At 42.7% G+C, this 18,636-nt stretch overlaps 2 protein-coding genes across 8 annotated transcripts in view; one reads left to right on the forward strand and one right to left on the reverse strand.

The window, feature by feature from the left end:
- Positions 1–18,636, reverse strand: part of LOC144025440 (uncharacterized) — a 443,835-nt gene that overhangs the window by 158,259 nt on the left and 266,940 nt on the right. The window lies entirely within an intron of this gene.
- The window catches only part of hars (histidyl-tRNA synthetase), a 169,395-nt gene that overhangs the window by 124,038 nt on the left and 26,721 nt on the right, over positions 1–18,636 (forward strand). For all 4 annotated transcript variants that reach the window (XM_077531440.1, XM_077531442.1, XM_077531441.1 and 1 more), the window contains one exon: positions 9,104–9,220. In XM_077531440.1, the coding sequence (XP_077387566.1) occupies positions 9,104–9,220 (117 nt within the window). The remainder of the gene's footprint in view (positions 1–9,103; positions 9,221–18,636) is intronic.

Raw genomic sequence — 18,636 nt, forward strand, 5'->3', positions numbered from 1 at the left:
GTGGTTGGAGAAAAGCATTGAAGAAAAATCGTAAGAAAGAAAATTGCCAGTAGGTGGCGCTATCAGTAAGATGTAATATAAGTTCGTAGATGTCTTAAGGGCTGGACTCTCATCAAATGTGTGAAATTTTGAGAAGATAGGATCATCTGGGTCAAGTTAAAGCAGCTTTTATTGCCGCGAAAAATTACCAGACTTTGCGGCACCGTCGCGGCCACGCCCTTTGGCGGAAAGTTACAATATTCTGTGTGGGGCATGATCAACATCTTAAGGCTTTTCTGACCATTTTTCACCTGGATCCCTTCAAAGAGGTTGGCACAGTAGCTAAAAACGTAAAGTATGACATTTATTGTCACCACTAGGTGGCGCTATATATGTAACTGAATTTTATCATATAGATGTTTTCAGGCCGTGACTATTAATTTGCATGAGAAGTTTGAGATTTTTTGGAGCTTGTACATGGGAGTTGTTAAGCATTTTGTCTTTCTGGACAAATGAAATTTGAAAGGCAATATTTGATGCCCCGCCCCCGTCATATAGTATTTCAAAAAGTCAAGATTTTTTACCCAGTTGTTGTCTCGGGTCTTGAGATGATACATGGCAAGTTTGAAGTCAACTGGCTGAAAAATATTTGCAAAGGGGGTAAAAGTATGACCACAGTGAATGTGCCAAAATGGGCCAAAATTGGACATTCAAAAATTCATAGCTCACTTCCTGTACATTTTAGGAAATGGCTTCCAATTACTTTTTTGTGCGTCTCGGGGTGCTACACGTGCCTGCCAATTTTCGTAGCTCTCGCTCAAACGGGCCGGGGTTGGTTTTTATTTTTCTACGCTAGGTGGCGCTATAGAGTCGCGTTGTTATGACAACTACATCATATCAAATTTTTCGCCGGGCCCGAAGAGACTGCAAAGTTTGGTGAGTTTTCGTAAATGTTTAGGCCCTCAAAAATGCGATCGTTTACGGAGAAGAAGAAGAAGAAGAATTCTTACAAAAACAAGAGGGACCTCGCAGCGGTCGCTGCTCGGGCCCTAATAATAATAATAATAATAATTCGAACGAAAAACAATAGGGACCTCGCAGCGGTCGCTGCTCGGGCCCTAATAATTTTTACAAAAACAATAGGGACCTCGCAGCAGTCGCTGCTCGGGCCCTAATTAGTCAGAAACGCCTTAAGATGTTGATCATGCCCCACACCGAATATTGTAACTTTTCGCCAAAGGGCGTGGCCGTTACGGTGCCGCAAAGTCTGATAATTTTTCGTGAGAATAAAAGCTGCTTTAACTTGACCCAGATGGTCCAATCTTCTCAAAATTTCACACATTTGATGAGACTCCAGCCCTTAACACATCTACAAACTTAGATTTCATCTTACTTATAGCGCCACCTAGTGGCAATTTTTTTTCTTACAAATTTTCTTCAACGTTTTTCTCCAAACACGTTAACTGGACCTACCTCATATTTGCTCAGAAGAGGGTTTTGGCCTTCATGATGTCACAACACGAAGTTTGTGAGTTTTCGCGAAAATCGTGGGCGTGGCTAAGCACTGTTCGCCAAGAAAACGCCAATTTTGAAGGTCTAAACATGCACAGAAACTCATGAAACTTGGCACACACATCTGGCCTGGTAAAAGGAGTAATATTTTATCATATATTGTGCTATTTTTACAAAAATGACTCAATAGCGCCCCCTATACCAATCAGGTCAACTCATTCCCTAAAAATAAAAAAGGACGCTTATTTTTGCAGATCTTAACAATCACCAAAACCTATTGAGCTTGACACACACATCACACCTGGCAAAAAAAATCCACATGTAAAGGTTTATCATGCCATGTTCAAAGAAATTTTGCTCCTAATGTGCCAGTACCAAAACGTGCAAGTACCCCAACGTGCAAGAACCCCAATGTGGCCCGGGCTGCGAGGGCCCTTTATAGCTGCTCGCAGCTCTAGTTAGGGCCCGAGCAGCGACCGCTGCGAGGTCCCTATTGTTTTTGTAAAAATTCTTCTTCTTCTTCTTCTTCTTCTTCTTCTTCTTTATTCTCCGCAAACGATCGCATTTTTGAGGACCTAAACATTCACGAAAACTCACCAAACTTTGCACACTCCTCAGGCCCGGCGAAAAATGTGATATTATGAAGTCGTCATTGCAATGCGACTCTATAGCGCCCCCTAGCGTAGAAAAAATAAAAACCAAGCCCGGCACGTTTGAGCTAGAGCAACGAAAATTGGCAGGCACGTGTTGCACCCCGAGACGCACAAAAAAAAGTCTATTGGGACCATGTAGCTAAAATGTACAGGAAGTGAGCTATGAATTTTTTTATGTCCAATTTTGGCCTATTTTGGCACATTCACTGTGGTCATGCTTTTTCCCCCTTTGCAAACATTTTTCATCCAATTGACTTCAAACTTGGCATTTATCATCTCAAGACGTGAGAGAACAACTGGGCAAAAAGTCTTGCCTTTTCGAAATACTATATGATGGGGGCGGGGCATCAAATATTGCCTTTAAAATTTCATTTGTCCAGAAAGAGCAAATGCTTAATAACTCCCATGTTCAAGCTCCAAAAAATCTCAAACTTCTCAGGCAATGTAATAGTCGCGGCCTGAAAACATCTATATGATAAAATTTAGTTATACATATAGCGCCACCTAGTGGTAACAATAAATGTCATACTTTACGTTTTTAGCTACTGTTCCGAGTTCGTTGAAGGGATCTAGTTGAAAATTGGGCAGAAAAGCCTTAAGACGTTGATCATGCCCCACACCGAATATTGTAACTTTTTGCCAAAGGGCGTGGTCGCTACGGTGCCGCAAAGTCTGAAGATTTTTCGTGACAATAAAAGCTGCATTAAGTTGACCGAGATGATCCTATCTTCTCAAAATTTCACACATTTGATGAGAGTCCAGCCCTAAAGACATCTACGAACTTATATTTCATCTTACTAATAGCGCCACCTAGTGGCAATTTTTTTTCTTACGAATTTTCTTCGTTTTTCTCCAAACACGTTAACTTGACCTACCTCATATTTGCTCAGATGAGGGTTTCGTCCTTCATGATGTCACAACACGAAGTTTGTGAGTTTTCGTGAATCGTTGTGGGCGTGGCTAAGCGCTGTTCGCCAAGAAAACAACACCAATTTTGAGGGTCTAAACATGCGCAGAAACTCATGAAACTTGGCACACACATCTGGCCTGGTAAAATGAGCAATATTTTATTGTTGATTGTGCTATTCTTACAAAAATGACTCAATAGCGCCCCCTAGAAATTTTTAACGAAGCGGCCCCGGTTGTACATTTAAGCAACATCTCCGAAAATTTTTAGGTGTATGAGGGAGCCCAAGACCTACAAAAAAGTCTCTTGGACCCATATGCTAAAATGAACAGGAAGTGAGCTACGAATTTTTGAATGTCCCATTTTTTACGATTTTAGCACATTTACAGGGGGCATACTTTTGCCCACTTCTCCTCCACGTTTCATCCGACTGACTTCAGACTGGACCTGGACCATGTCAAGACCTGAGCCAACGACAGGCGGAAAAATCTTGACTTTTCGGAATACTATATGATGAGGGTGGGGCATCAAAGTTTGTGTTTCGCAATGAAAAAGGATAGGCTTAATAACTCCCCGGTACATGCTCAAAAAAATTCCAAATTTGACATGTATGTTTATAGTCAAGGCCTGAAGGTATCTCTATGACAAAATTCAGTTATATATACAGCGCCACCTAGCCCTTGATGCGTGAAAAAAAAAAATCCCACTTACGGTATTTTTACAAAAATTGTAAACACGTTTCGCAATGAAAAAGGATATGCTTAATAACTCCCCGGTGCATGCTCCAAAAAATCCCAAACTTGACATGTATGCTTATAATCAAGGCCTGAAGGTATCTCTATGACAACATTCAGTTATAAATACAGCGCCACCTAGCCCTTGAGGCATAAAAAAAAAAATACCCCACATACGGTATTTTGTACAAAAAATGTAAACTCATTCTAAGTGTGATAACTAAGTCATTTATGAATATTCTTTTAGTTTCCACCATTCAAATTGTTCACTGGCTTCACACCGATCCAAACGTATGTACGTTTCCGTTTTGTTTTATTCATTTTTGATTGCACCTTTGGACAATAAAAGCAACATTGTGCAATGAGTACAACGAGCGACGATGATATACACTTTTACAAAAAATACCAATCAGGGCAACTCATTGCCTAAAAATAAAAAAGGACGCTGATTTTTGCAGGTCTTAACAATCACCAAAACCCGTTGAGCTTGACACACACACAGGCAAAAACAATATTCTACATGTAAAGGTTTATTATTTTTTTTTTTTTTTTTTTTTTTTTTTTTTTGTACATTTATTTGAACATATAAACAGATGAACAGCAGAAATAAAACAGAAAACAACAATCAAAAGAGAAGAAAATCCCAATAAAATAATCATTCAATCAATCATAACTTACATGTTCAAAAGGGAGTAGGAAGAAGTTAAAAACTTATCTAGTCCTACCCCTTTTACTCAATATATTTAAACTTATTTCATTATTAATACAATTTTAATTGACTAATTATTAAAAACATAAAAAATAAAAAAATAATAATAATAATAAATGATATATATAATCCAAGTTATATATATATATATCCATATACACATATACATACATACATATACACAAGTGCACTTAACATATTCACATTTACCAAAAACATATATACATAAATTTACTAAACATATACCATAATACCTATCTAGATCATTTACACATACATGTACATTTTTCATATTCTGGTCTGACATAGATAATTTTTTTGAACTTTACTTTTAAACATTTTTTTAAACTCCAGCATTGAGTCACAATTTTTCAGAGCAATTTCCAGATGATTCCACAGATCAACACCTTTTACAGATACACACCTTTGCTTAATATTTGTTCTTATTTTGGGTTTTTTGTACACACTTGTACCCCTTATATCATAAGGACTGTGTCTAATTTCAAATAACTTCTGAGTACTGTGGCAGAGTAAATTGTTATAAACTTTATACATTATTTGTGCTATTTTAAAATCCACCAAGTCATAAAATTTCATTGCATTTAATTTAATAAATAGTGGATGTGTTGGTTCTATATATTTTGATCCATTAATAATTCTTATAGCTTTCTTTTGCAATTTGAAAACGGTGTTAGTATTTGTTTTATATGCCATTCCCCATAATTCTACACAATAGGTCAAATATGGTAATAATAATGAACTATATAATATATATAATGATTTCATGTTTAAAACATCCTTACTTTTATAGAGTATCCCTATAATTTTTGACATTTTCCTTTTAACAGTTTCTATGTGTGGCTTCCAACATAATTTATCATCGATAATAACTCCAAGGAATTTATTTTCATTCACCCTTTCTATTTCAATTGAATTCACCATAATTTTAACTTGATGAGTGATTTGTCTAGTGCCAAAAACTATGAACTTGGTTTTATTTAAATTCAATGATAATTTATTTACATCAAACCATTTTTTTATTATATTCAATTCATACTCCACAGTAGTCAGAAGCTGCTTCAGGTTTTCTCCTGAACAATAGAAAGTTGTATCATCAGCAAATAAGACACTTTTCAATATTTTTGAGACATAGCAAATATCATTTATGTACAGTATAAATAATTTAGGGCCAAGCACAGACCCTTGGGGAACTCCATGAGTGATCTTCATGTGTTCTGATTGTACATTATTAAACTGCACATACTGATATCTATTTTCCAAATAACTTTTCATCCACTTATAAGCTAAACCTCTTATTCCATATTTATTTAATTTATTCATTAATATAGAATGATCTATAGTATCAAAAGCTTTTTTTAAATCCATAAAAATCCCAACAGTAAATTTTTTATTATCTATTTCGGTAGATATTGCTTCTACAAGCTCCATGACTGCCATTGAGGTGGTCCGTTTTTCTCTAAACCCATATTGGGTTTCACTTAAGAGCTTATGTTTCTCAATAAAATTATCCAGTCTATATGAAAATAATTTTTCTAGAATTTTTGAGAACTGTGGCAACAATGATATTGGTCTGTAGTTATTAAACGTGTGTCTTTCTCCACTTTTATGAACAGGAATGACTTTGGCTATCTTCATTTTTGATGGAAATATACCAGTTTTAAATGATAAATTACAAATATATGTAAAAGGTTGTACAATATATTTCATAATACTTTTAACTAATGTCATATCAATGTTAAGACAGTCAGTAGACTTTTTATTTTTTAATGTTTTCACAACATTTAATACTTCTATATCATTAACATCATTAAGAAACATTGTGGATGAATTATTTACAATGTTCTTATCTATTTCACGTTTGTTTCTTGGCTCTGGGATTTTGTTTGCCAAGTTACTGCCCACGTTAACTAGATATTCATTAAAATTATTAGCTATGTCAGAAATTTCATCAATTACCACATCGTTATCTTTTATAAAATATTGTGGAAAATTTGTTTTTTTAGAACTTTTTTTAATTACATGATTTAGTGTTTTCCATATTTCTTGTGTATTGCTTTTATTCTGTTCTAATAATTCATGGTAATAATCTTTCTTTCTTATTCGAATAATATTTGCTAATTTATTTTTATAGATCTTGTACTTTGTTTCAGCTTCCACAGTTCTCAATTTAATAAATCTTTTATATAAATTATTTTTCTTTTTGCATGCATTCTGTATTCCCTTCGTCATCCATGTCTTATTTGGACCTTTATACTTTCTTGTAATTTTAATTGATGGACAATGTTTATTATATAAAGAAATAATGGTTGACTGAAATTCACTATATGCAATATCAGGATCGTTATTTGAATAAACCTCAGACCAGTTGTGTTTCTCTAAATCCAACTTAAAGGCAGCCATGGAGCGTGTTGTTCTTACTCTAGTTTCAAATGTGTAAGTAGTCGGCTTCATTTTTTTATCAAAATAATCATAAAAAATTGCAAAGATCGGGAGGTGATCACTTATATCGTTAATAAGGAGTCCACTTTCTATTTTAAGGTCAATTTTATTTGTGAATATATTATCAATTAGTGTAGCTGTATCGATTGTTATTCTACTAGGTTTTATAATAACAGGAAATAAACTATTACTATACATCATATTTATAAAATCAGTTGTCTTCTGATGTCCATTAGGATTTAATAAATCAATGTTAAAATCACCACACAATATTCGCAATTTTTTATCATTTGTATAACTAAGGATATCTGTTAACTTATCGTTAAATGTATCAAGACATGATCCTGGTGTCCTATATATACAACTTATAATTACGTTTGATATATTTTTTATGTGAACTTCAATAGTTACACATTCCATTACATTATCCACAGTAGTAGTTAGATGTTCAATTTTACTACATTTGAAAACCTTATCAACATATATTGCAACTCCTCCTCCCCTTCTGTTTTCCCTATTCATTGTAAACAATTCATATCCTTCCATTTCTATATCGCTTATTTTCTCATTATCAAGCCATGTCTCTGATATGGCTATAATTTGGAATTTATTTATTTTACTCAAGCATTTTTTAATTTCTGTAAAGTTTTTATATAGACTTCTACTATTAAAATGTATGATTGAGAATGCACGAAAATCCTTACTTACATTTACATTGAATTGCTCATCAGTGTGGTACTCGCAGGCAAGGTCATAGTTGTTACTACATAAAAATTTATCTGGATCAATGCCATTTTCTGGATCAGATGTCTTATGTTCCGTATAATCAAATATTTGTAATTTTTTTGTGTTTGGGTATAGATTTTCCATTCTAGTGTTTGTCAACTTTTCGTCATCAAGTGTACTGTGTCTTCCTTCATTTTATTGATGAGTTGTGTTGGTGCAAGTGTCTGGGTGTGCTTGTACGGGGATGAATTATAAGCTTGTCGTATTTTAGGTAGGCAATATCTCCTCTTTCCCGTGCTGCTTTCATTTCTGGTATAAGTTCTTTCCGTTTTTTTCGAACAATATCAGTAAAATCCTCATTTATGTATATGTTTGTGCCCTTAAGATGTTTTGTTTTTTGTAGAATTTTTATTTTATCTTTGTACTTTTCAAATTTAACTGTAATTGTCCTGGGTCTGGTCCTCCCAGTTTCCCGTTTGCCAGTCCGATACACACGCTCCAATTCTATCTTGTCCTGAAATTGTAATTTATCTCTGAATAGTTTCATTACTTTATCTTCAGTGTCAGTCCATGTTTCTCCTGGTGATTCTTCAATTCCATCAATAATCAGATTGTTTCTTTTACACTGTCCTTCTAAATATTCCATTTTCTCATTTAAAATGATTAAACTGTCACATATTTTGTACATTTCAGTTTGCATGGTTTTACCGTTTTCAATGTGATTAATTTGAGTTGTTTTAAGATCATCCACCTCCTTTTGCGTATATTGCAGACTCCCCTTAACTTCTTGTAGTTCTCTGGTGATATTGTCAATGCGTGCATTAGTTGAATCCAGTATTATTTTAACAAATCCTTTAAATTGTTCCTGTTGTTGATTTAGGAGTGTATTGAAAAGTTCGTTTTGTTGTTGTAGCATTTTGTTTACCTGTGTGAGCGTTAAGTAGTCCTCCTCCGGTTTTGAGTCCTGTTTCTGTTTTGGTGGCATGTTGTTGTCCGAAGTATCCTGAGATTGAGGGGTCCCCCTCCTTCTCTTCCCCCTCGCCGTACTGCAGTCAACGTGTAAATGGCGAAAAACAACGATGCAGGCAAGCCCGTTGAACAAAACAGGCAAGCCCGCCAAGCAGCAGCAACCGAGAGACGATCAGGCAAGTCCGGTGCGCAACGACGACGGCGGAATTATGCCATTTTCAAAGAAATTTCGCTTCCAATCTGCCAGTACTCCAATCTGCCAGTACCCCAACGTGCCAGTACCCCAACGTGCAAGGACCCCAACGTGGCCCGGGCTGCGAGGGCCCTTTATAGCTGCTCGCAGCTCTAGTTATTATTATTTTTTCTGTAACAGGCCTAGTTCAATGTATTATTCTTGTTGGCTTCAACTCATTCTGAAGGTTACTGTCAGATTCATAGAAATTGTTTTCTTTAGGCTTTAGCCTTAAAGATACGCACAACCGAGGTGCAGGTGATGGTGGCATCTGCGCAGAAGAACTTGATGGAGGAGAGGCTCAAACTTGTCACTGAACTTTGGAACTCGGGCATCAAGGTAACCGTTAGACTTTTCTGCTGTATTTAATCTGTAAGAGTTGTCATCTAAAGATCTTGAGGCATTGACAGAGCTTTAAACTACTATGAAATGAATAGTTCTACATAATGCAGCAAACAATCATAACTATTACGCAGGTCCTGTCACTAAACAGACTATTCAGGAACTGAAAACTCACACTTCGGTATTGTTTTAAGGACAGAAGAAGAGAACAAATTGAAATCTTTTGCGTAAACACGCACAGATTTAAATCTCAAAATAACTTTCTCTGAAGAGATGTTTTTCTAATCAATGACTTCATCTGAGGAGCAGTCTTCTAATTTTGAGGTTAGTAATCCCAGGGACCTAAAGCAAGAGTTTTATTAACAAAAATACAAGATAACGGGGGAGTTGAATACTTGCAATTCGGCACCCCTGGATTTGCATATTTTGGGAATTTACAAAACTAATAATTTTCAATGTTTTTAAAATATTATTTTGTATTTTTTTTTCTACTCCATTTCCTTCAGTGTTTGATGGAAAATATTTTAATGGCAAAAAATGTCTTTACCCATAATCACCAGTGTAACAATTTTACATTTGCCAAACTTTACAAACTATTTAAACCCTATTTAGTAGTTGTAGTAGTAATCAGTCGTGTGTGGGGGTGTTCGTGTGTGTGTGTGTGGGAGGGGGGGGGGTGTGAGTGAGTGAATGAGTGCAGGGCTCGACAGTGCGAGCATTTCACTCCCAAATGCGGGTAACTTTCAAGTGCATGCTAGTGAACAAAAATGCAGCTCGCGCGGCGCGAGTGCATTAATGCTCCCTCTGCACTATGTTTAAAACGTACATTCGAAAGTCGCTGTGTCCTCCGCTGGCTCTGCCGTACTAGCAACGAGAGCGCGCCCCCGTGCGGCGACTCAATCTAATAGTATTTGAGTTGAAACATGAGCCGCTGCAATGTGATTGGCTGGCTACTTCCTGATCGGCACAGCGTACGTGTACACGCGCACCGCGCAGACTACAATATTTACATACAAACATATGTAACGTGGCGCTTTTCCACTGGACTGGTTCCACACGGAAGCGGCATTTTTTTTGTCCCCGGATACCTCTGTAGCGATAATTGGGTCGTCTTTTGGACGAATTAATAATCTGGACGTTACAGAGGTAAATTGTATTTACCTCGATAACCTCTGGGGCACCACGTTGTCTTTGCTTTGGGTTAACAGGAGCAAACAACGACCAAAATCCTTCTTTCATCAGTCATTGATAATCTAAAGTCGCCACACTCGATATTCAGTGGTTCGTTGTACTAACAAAAGAATAATAATCCACTCGGAAACACAGATGACTTAGGCGGAATAAAGTTTATAAAACATGCATTTATTCACGATTGCTACACTACAGAATCAAAATACTGCCTATCTAACTATTCTACCGTCAGAAGAAAAGAAATAAAATAAAGCGAATGAAAATAAGGAAGGAGTGCGAATGAATAAAGAAACAGGGAAAAGAGAAAATTTGACCTGCCAGATTTGTGATGTTTCAAACGTAAGTGGCACACAGTGGATACGCCGAGGTAGAAATCAAGCGCACTTACGAGACTTGGAGTTGCGTAGAAACAAACAGAAGTGGCGGCCTTTTTGACAAAGGGGGAAAAATAGTCAATGTTCGTTGAAAAAGGCAAGAAAAAAAAGGGGTTTATTCCACAGAGCAAGGGAGCCACGCCAGGGGCCTGGCGTAGTTGCGCGGCTCGTCCCTTGATTGGTTGGTCGACTTGGCGAGGTTGGTTCTGCCGGACGGCTGCCCGGTTCCAGGTGGAGTTCGGTCCGCTACGCGCCTGCGTACGGGGAAGGCCAGCCGTTGGAGGTGAGCTAGCACCGCGGCGGGGCGCCACCGAATAGCAGGTGAGGTGCTGAGCGGCTGAGGTGCGCAACCTTGAGTCCGGCGGTGCGTTGCAAGTGTACCCGGGACCGCGAAGGTCGGGCGGGTAAGCACCGATAGTGAAACAAAACAACAAAACAAAAGAGTCTTTAGTCAGCGTTGCAGTTTGCACTTGCTTTGGCGTGGCGTGGCGTGGAGCGAGGATCCGATCTCGTTAACGGATCCTGCCAGGAAAGAAAAAGGCCACGTGGTTTGCAAGTTTGAACAAAGAGTTCGAGCAGCCTGGGACACTTGCGGGTCGTGCCAGGGAGTTTTTTTGTTGAGGCTTGTGAGAGCAGGAAGAGGGCAAGAGAGCGAGCGGGGGTCTGCTCGTCCTTTTTAAAGTCTCTGGGTGGGGCTTCAGCAGGTGATGGCACACCCTTCTGTTCGCTCGCGCAGACTTTAAGAGGAAAATTATTAAAAAGATTAATAATTTGGCATTAAATTTGGTCAGTCTGGCAAATCAGTTTTCCCACACAACCCGTTTAACACACACTATAACTAATGCATCATAAACTAACTTGTGAGGTAACTTCTACTTGTCTAATCTGACTGAGCTGAGAGATATTGATTATCTTGCATTCTTTATGGAGGACACATGAAATAGGATGTTCATACACACAAAGATATAACATGAATCATTCGTAGTTCAGTTGTCTGTCAAGAATTATCATGGTATAGATGTGTAAAATGCGGTTACTTATGTGAATTGTCACTAAGGATAGTTCCAAGTTTCGCCACTTGGAGGTGTTGTTGCTCCATCTAGACGTTCCAGGAAGGGCGAGGCGCCAGAGTATCCTTTTGTGATTGATAAGAAGTCATGAACATTCCTTTGATCGGTCATTTGTGTATTCCAAACCATTGGAGCCATTTGTTCGGGCTCCGAGAAGACTGCTTGAAATACACTCCTTTGGCAGACGCATAAATTCCTTTGTCACCTGGTCAGTGGCTTCAAAAGAGTTTTGTTGGTGGCTGGGTAACCACCTGTAGGGCTGACCAGGCTGGATCCTGTCTGGGCAGTGGCATATTCATGCACTGCAGAGAATTTGCTTTAAGAGAAGCAAACTAAAAAAAAAAATTAGAGGGTGAAATGGACCTAGGCAATAGTTGTTACAGACCCCCCTTCGTCAAGCGGGATGAATCTTCAGGATGTCCAGGTTGGCGGGTCCAGATGATGCGTGGCCAGGGTCCAGGCCACGGTCAGACGGCCGGAGTCCCACTCACGCTCTGCTGCAACACTTAAGACATACCACTGGTGCCACTTTTCCCTAACCTCTGCCTGGTTATGTGTATGCAGGGTATGTCTGTGTGTTTTCAATGTGTCTCTATGTGTATTCAGTTAACAGTGTGTCTAACTTGGTACTGTGTCAGCTGACTGAGGGACTCGGGTCCCAAAACAGGCGCGGGCCTGGGAAAGACGCAAGACGTGAAATTCCAAACAAAAGAAAAGGAAGAAAACTTTTCCTAAGGCTATAAGGCTAGTATCATATTATGAGTAACTAGGGGAAAACGAACAGCAAATTAAAGAAAAGAGAGAGAGAACGAAAAAGAGGCTTTCGCCTTCTAAAACTCAAAAACCCGGGACTATACTCAGGCCATAGCTCTCTTATAAAGATGGGGAGGTTGTCTCAGGCACCTGCGTGTCGGTGCAAATCTCCACCCCCAGGGGGTGTTCGTCATAAAAAAAAAAAAGTCTTAGGTCGGTTAGCGCGACACTATCGTTGCTAGGTACTTAGCTATCGCATCTTCCTATAGCGTAATTAAACACCCAAAAAGTCGTGCGCTATCCAAGAATAACTGAAGGAAAAGGGAAAAAAAGGGAGGAGGGGAGAAAAAGAAATGAAAGGAAAAAAAAAAATCAGAGTATCCTCGGCAGTCACGCTGGACTAACGGAAGGAAGGCAAAGGGCTTAGTTAGATTAGCTAGACTCACTAACGCTTTAAAAAGAGTACTCTGACCTGCTTTTGAAGGCCTTAAGTACGGGGGAGCTTTTTATAGCTAGCAAAAACTGATTTCACGCAGCATACCATTCATAAGTATTATAACACCTTGGGTGTACATAATCTTTTGAATTCGAGTTGCAAATTGTTTTATAGTTGTCTAGTCTAGTTCTGCATGATGCTATCGGTGTTACAGCTAGGACCGTGTCCTTAAGTGTTGCACCAAGCGTCTGCAAATAAGTGGAAAAACACAGTATGCTAACTTCTCGCAATCATTCGTAAGCAATCCTGGTTATTCAATCGAGGCAATTTCCGCTGCAAGTCCGGGTTCAACCGTTTCTGGCCAACTCACCACAGCAGTCATGCACAACATCAGGGTCGTCATCATATCACACCATCCTCGAGCAACCAACAAAGACAAGCGGATTAGCGTCGCTCAGTATGGTATCACTTAGGGGTTCGGTAGGTGCAGGGGGTGTTGACCCCCTTTTGCACGTCTGATACTTTTAAACATCGTAGTCAGCGAGGTCGGTCGCCGGAGTTTGGCGCATCTGTCGAGGGTGTCGGTGGGGTCGCTGACTCGGAGTCAGCTGGTGACCCCCCTTTGTCAGTTTCGCGCGTATGCTGGTCCTGAGATTCGCTCGACCGCGTTCCCAGACGTTCAAAACCGCAGTGACTTTTGATCTGATTTCGGTGGACCCATCTCAGTTGGTCCCCCTGACGTCCTTTATTCATCCTAATTTGATAGGCGACGGGTGACAGTTTGTCGACGATTTCGTATGGTCCTGACCACCGGGGAAGAAATTTTCGGGCGATGCCCCTCTGGGCACGCGGAGTAGTAGCATTTGGGTGCGCGAACAAGTAGTACCATACTCGATCACCTATTTCGAACTCGGTTCGTGAGGCTTTCCTATCGTAGTAGGTTTTCTGACCTTCTGCACTTTGCTTAAGCCGTTGTTGAGCAAATGCAAACGTGGCTCGGAGGTGGGCTTGCAAGTCCTCCACGTACTGGGAGGCCGTGTATGCCGTGGCTAGGTTTGTTTCTCCTGGCTGATACATCAGGTGCAGGGGGAGCGTCATTCGCCGTCCGGTCATCATTTCAAAGGGGGCCACCCCTGTGGATTCGTGAGGGGTGGCTCGAATTGCCATGAGGATCAGTGGGAGTCGGGTGTCCCAGTCCCGATGGTTGGAAACAGCAAACTTTTTCAGCAAATTTACCACGGTGCGATTAGTCCGCTCCACCTGTCCTGATGACTGCGGGTGATGGCTAATGTGCAACTGGGCCTTGATTCCGAGCATTTGCCAAAGTTGTTGCATCACCTCGGCTGTGAAGTGGGTTCCCCTGTCTGAGTTAACCCGTGAGGGCAACCCAAAACGGGAGAACACGTGGTTCATCAGCAGGCACGCAGTGGTGTGTGCGGTGTCGTTTGGAGCGGGCAGGCATTCTACCCACTTGGTGAACGCGCAAACTACTGTAAGAAAGTATTTGTTCCCTCTCAGAGATCTGACCAGTGGTCCCACCCAATCAATTTGGAGATCAGACCATGGGAAGTTGACTCCTTTCTGTTGGAGTGGTGCTCGGTGACTCGGGTTTGCTGGCTGAAACTGGCAGCAAACCAGGCATCCTTTGATGTAGGTTGCTACATCATTATGCATGCGCGGCCAGTATGCCACCTGTTGTAGTGCGGTGACAGTGGCCTTGAATCCGCGGTGGCCTGCATAAGGCGCGTCGTGGGCGTATGTTAGCAAGACCCCCCTTTGGCTCCGTGGAACCACCAACCGCAGGGCAGGCGGAGACGCGGAGTCATAAACCAGAAGGCCTTTAACGAGACGCAGCCTTTGCAGCACGGAGAGCAAGTCTTTGAGGTCGCTGTCGTTGCTCAACGCGTCAGGCGGCACGGGGTTGGCGACAGGATCAGAAAGGTGCTGAATTATTTTGAAAAGCGCGGGGTCGCCGGCCTGTTGGGCGACCAAGTCGGAGGTTCGGACGGGCGGTACGCACGCCACGGGCCCCGTAGGGGGTTGTGTGGGGGCGTCGCGAGACCCAGCGGCGGCCGCAGCGCGGCGGCGCGTGAGAACGTGGACCTCCAGGGTGGGCTGGGTGGGCAGCCAAGCTGTATCAAATGTCCAAGGAGTCCCGTTGAGGGCCCCTTGTTTGGCTAACGTGTCCGTTAGGTCGTTAAAATGTTTGTCAGGTCCTGGGACTTTTGAGTGTCCCCGGACCTTTTTCCAATAGACATGCATATCATTGGAGGAAACCAAATGGTCGCATGTCAAAATGAGGTCGCGGTGTTTAACGGGTTTCTTTGCTGAAGTAAGGAAACCATTTCGACGCCACACCGGTAGATGACAGGTGAAGGCGAGGCGGCTATAGTTTGAGTCAGTGCAGATAACCAGCACCGTGACACCGTGTTCAACTGCTAATTTGAGTGTAATCAGGATGCCAGCGATTTCCGCATATTGAGAAGAGTGGGGGCCCAATTGGAATAGCAGTGGTTTGCACGGTGTGTCGTCGACCCAAGCGATGCCCACCCCAGCCTGCAGCTGGGTTTGGTGGTGGTAAGAGCAGCCATCCACGTAAGCTGTAGGCATGTCTTTGCAGACATGTTCCTCAAAATAGCGGTGACGCGTGAATTCCGGCATCAGTGCCACGCCGACATCTGTCGGCGGGGTCGGGGAAGTTGACACACAGTTCTGGCAAATCGCTAGATCGGTACCCAGCGGTAACTTTGCGTTTTTCGTGTACCGGACTCGAACATCGTAACTTTGTAACGCCATAAGCCAGCCGGCAATGCGCGCGTTCGTTACAACGCCGTCTCGAATGCGTTGGTTGTTAAGAAAAGTAACCGGATGATGGTTAGTATCAATCGTTACTTTTTGGCATCCAATGTAGTTTGAGAAATGTTTGATTGCCCATACTGTGGAAAGCAGGGCTTTTTCGCAGTCGGAGTATTTCAACTCGGGGCCGTTCAACGTTTTACTGGCGTACGCCACGACGCGTTTATCCTGGTCGTACATTTGGTATAGACCCGCACTCAAACAATGGTCGGAGAATCCTGCTTCCAAGAAAAATTCCTTGTTGCTATCGGGGTACGCGAGACAGGGGGCGGAGCCCAGCTTTTGTTTTAGCATATTCATCACGTTGTTTTGTTCGTCACCCCAATCGAAGGGCATATCTTTCTTCAGCAGGTTAGTAAGAGGGCGTGCTATGTCAGCAAAGTGTTCAATGAACTGGCGCGAATAGTTGCACACGCCAAGGAAGCTGCGCAATTTTGACACATCGGTGGGGGTTTTGATGTCAAGAAGGCCTTGAATACGGCTGGATTGTGGTTCAATCCCGTTCGGCCCAACCAAGATCCCCACGTAGTTGACCTTCGTGCGACACCACTGACCTTTCAGGAGGGACAGTTTGGCACCTGCAGAAGACAGCTGTCCAAGAACGTGGTCGATTTCCATCAAATGGTCATCCAAAGAGGAGCTCCTCATCATAATGTCATCGACATAAATGAGGTTGCCCCTGGCGGCGGCATCAGGGCACGCCTTGTTGAGGAAGATGTTAAATTCGGCTGGCGAGTTGGCGTAGCCGAATGGACACCGGTTGAAATTGTACTGTTTGTTGCCAAAGGTGAATGCCAACTTGTATTGATCCCTGGGATCTACTGGGATCGTCCAGAACCCCGAAGCCACATCGATGGTGGTGAAGAATTTGGCATCTCGAACCTTGGGAAGTTCCTGTTCAAGTTGTGTCATGGGCCATCGCGAAAGAGGAACCTGTTGGTTCAGTTTGCGATAGTCAATGGTTGGTCTCCATGTACCGTTTGGCTTCAAGACTGGCCACAATGGAGCCGAATAGGTGCTGTTACAGGGGCGAATGATGCCCTTTTCCAGCATGGCGTCGATAGTCTTCTGTACTGGTTCGTAAGAAGCTATCGGAATCTTGTACTGGCGCACGAAAGTTGGAGGAGCGCCGGGCTGAGTCGGGATGCGGACTACATGTAGTGCCGTCAACCCGCAATCCAAGGAGTCCTTGGCAAAAGACGGTGTGTATTTCATTAACACGGTGCGCAACCGTTCGCGGTCCTGTTCGGACCGGAGCGCGTCGGCGCGGTGCAGAACTTCTTGGAGGTGCTCCTCGAACTCTGGGTACGGTTGAAGGTCCCCATTTGGAGTCGTGGTTGGTTGAGGTTTCTCTGGGTTTCCAGAGGGAATGCTAGAAGGCGTTGGAGGCAACGCGCTCAAGGCATAAATCACCAGTTGTTGGTCTGTCCCCAGGTCCACTCGGACGATGTCTTCATCGTTGGTGGGACCGGCAGGGTTGACCGTAACAAGCTGAGATGGCCTGGTGAGTCTTCGGCCACCGGTGTCTTCAGTCAAGAACAAGTCAGATGGAATGTGTCCAACCACAGGCACCGTTAGAGTGAAGTCGTGGAAGTCGGAACGGATGAGCAGGCCCAGACGGGTCGCTTTTGGTATGCGAACGTCGTACGAAAGGGGGTTGTGAACCAAGATCAGAGTGGTGAGAGAGGCGTCCACGATGGGCGTGGCCTCCAAGAGTAACGACAGGTTCATGAATTCCGCTGAAGGTTGAAAGAAGGCGGAGCTAGCATTCAAGACCTGGTTAGCTCGCGCCACCAAGCGAACCGGAATGTTGATAGTGGTCGCCGGAGCGATCACTTCATCCTCGTTTAAGACTTCGCAAGCATCTGGGATGGTCTGTCCCGACTTCATGTTTGGAAGACTGGGAACACAAGCTAGAGGTTCCGAGTTGGTGAGGGACCAAAGCACGTTGTTGATGGTGTCCACATGGACGGCAAGGCGAACAAGCAAATCTGCACCCACGAAAAGGGTGTGAGGCGCGTCCGGGACAACCAAGAAGTAGTGGGTCAGTGAGTGCTGCTTCCATTGAAGGTTTAAGGCGCACACGCCCACTGCAGTTATTGTAAGAGGAGGTTCCGTGTTCAACGGAAACCGGCAAGCCTTGGAGACGAAAAGAATGTTCGGGTCGAGATCTCGCAAGTTGTCAGCGAATGCTGCAGAAATGGCTGATTTGTCAGCCCACAAGGCAAGGACAGCGTCAAGAACAGGTGCACCTTGCACGTGGACACCTCCGATGATGCGCGGGGCGTACCCTGCATCAGGTGGTGGTGGGTCAAGGTCACAAAGGAAGGTGTCATGGCTTCTCAGCCGGTCCTTTGTCGGGGACGCGAGGGGTCCTGCCTTGGACTGTGTCGTGTCCCAGCTCCCTGTGGGGGCGTCTGCTTCCCCGTGGGGTGGCTGCGCCCGAGTCACAGTGCAGAGCTGAGCCTGGTCAGGGCCCGAAGGAAATGTCGGCAGGGCCTGCCGCACCTGGGCCCAAATCTGGAGTCTCTGGTAGTCTATGATGGGTTGGAAGCGGAACAACAGGTCTTGGCCAATAAGAAGGGGGACTGACTCAATGGGTCCCACATAGACTGGATGGATGAATTCCATGGGGCCAATAGACCAGTGTACCATCGCGACAGATTCCAGCTTTGTGTTAGTAGGTGAGAAGGCGCTAACGGTGAGTGGGCACCGCCGTAGGCGGAGCGGTTG

This window comes from Festucalex cinctus, chromosome 9 (assembly GCF_051991245.1).
Source record: "Festucalex cinctus isolate MCC-2025b chromosome 9, RoL_Fcin_1.0, whole genome shotgun sequence".
Lineage (NCBI taxonomy): Eukaryota > Metazoa > Chordata > Actinopteri > Syngnathiformes > Syngnathidae > Festucalex > Festucalex cinctus.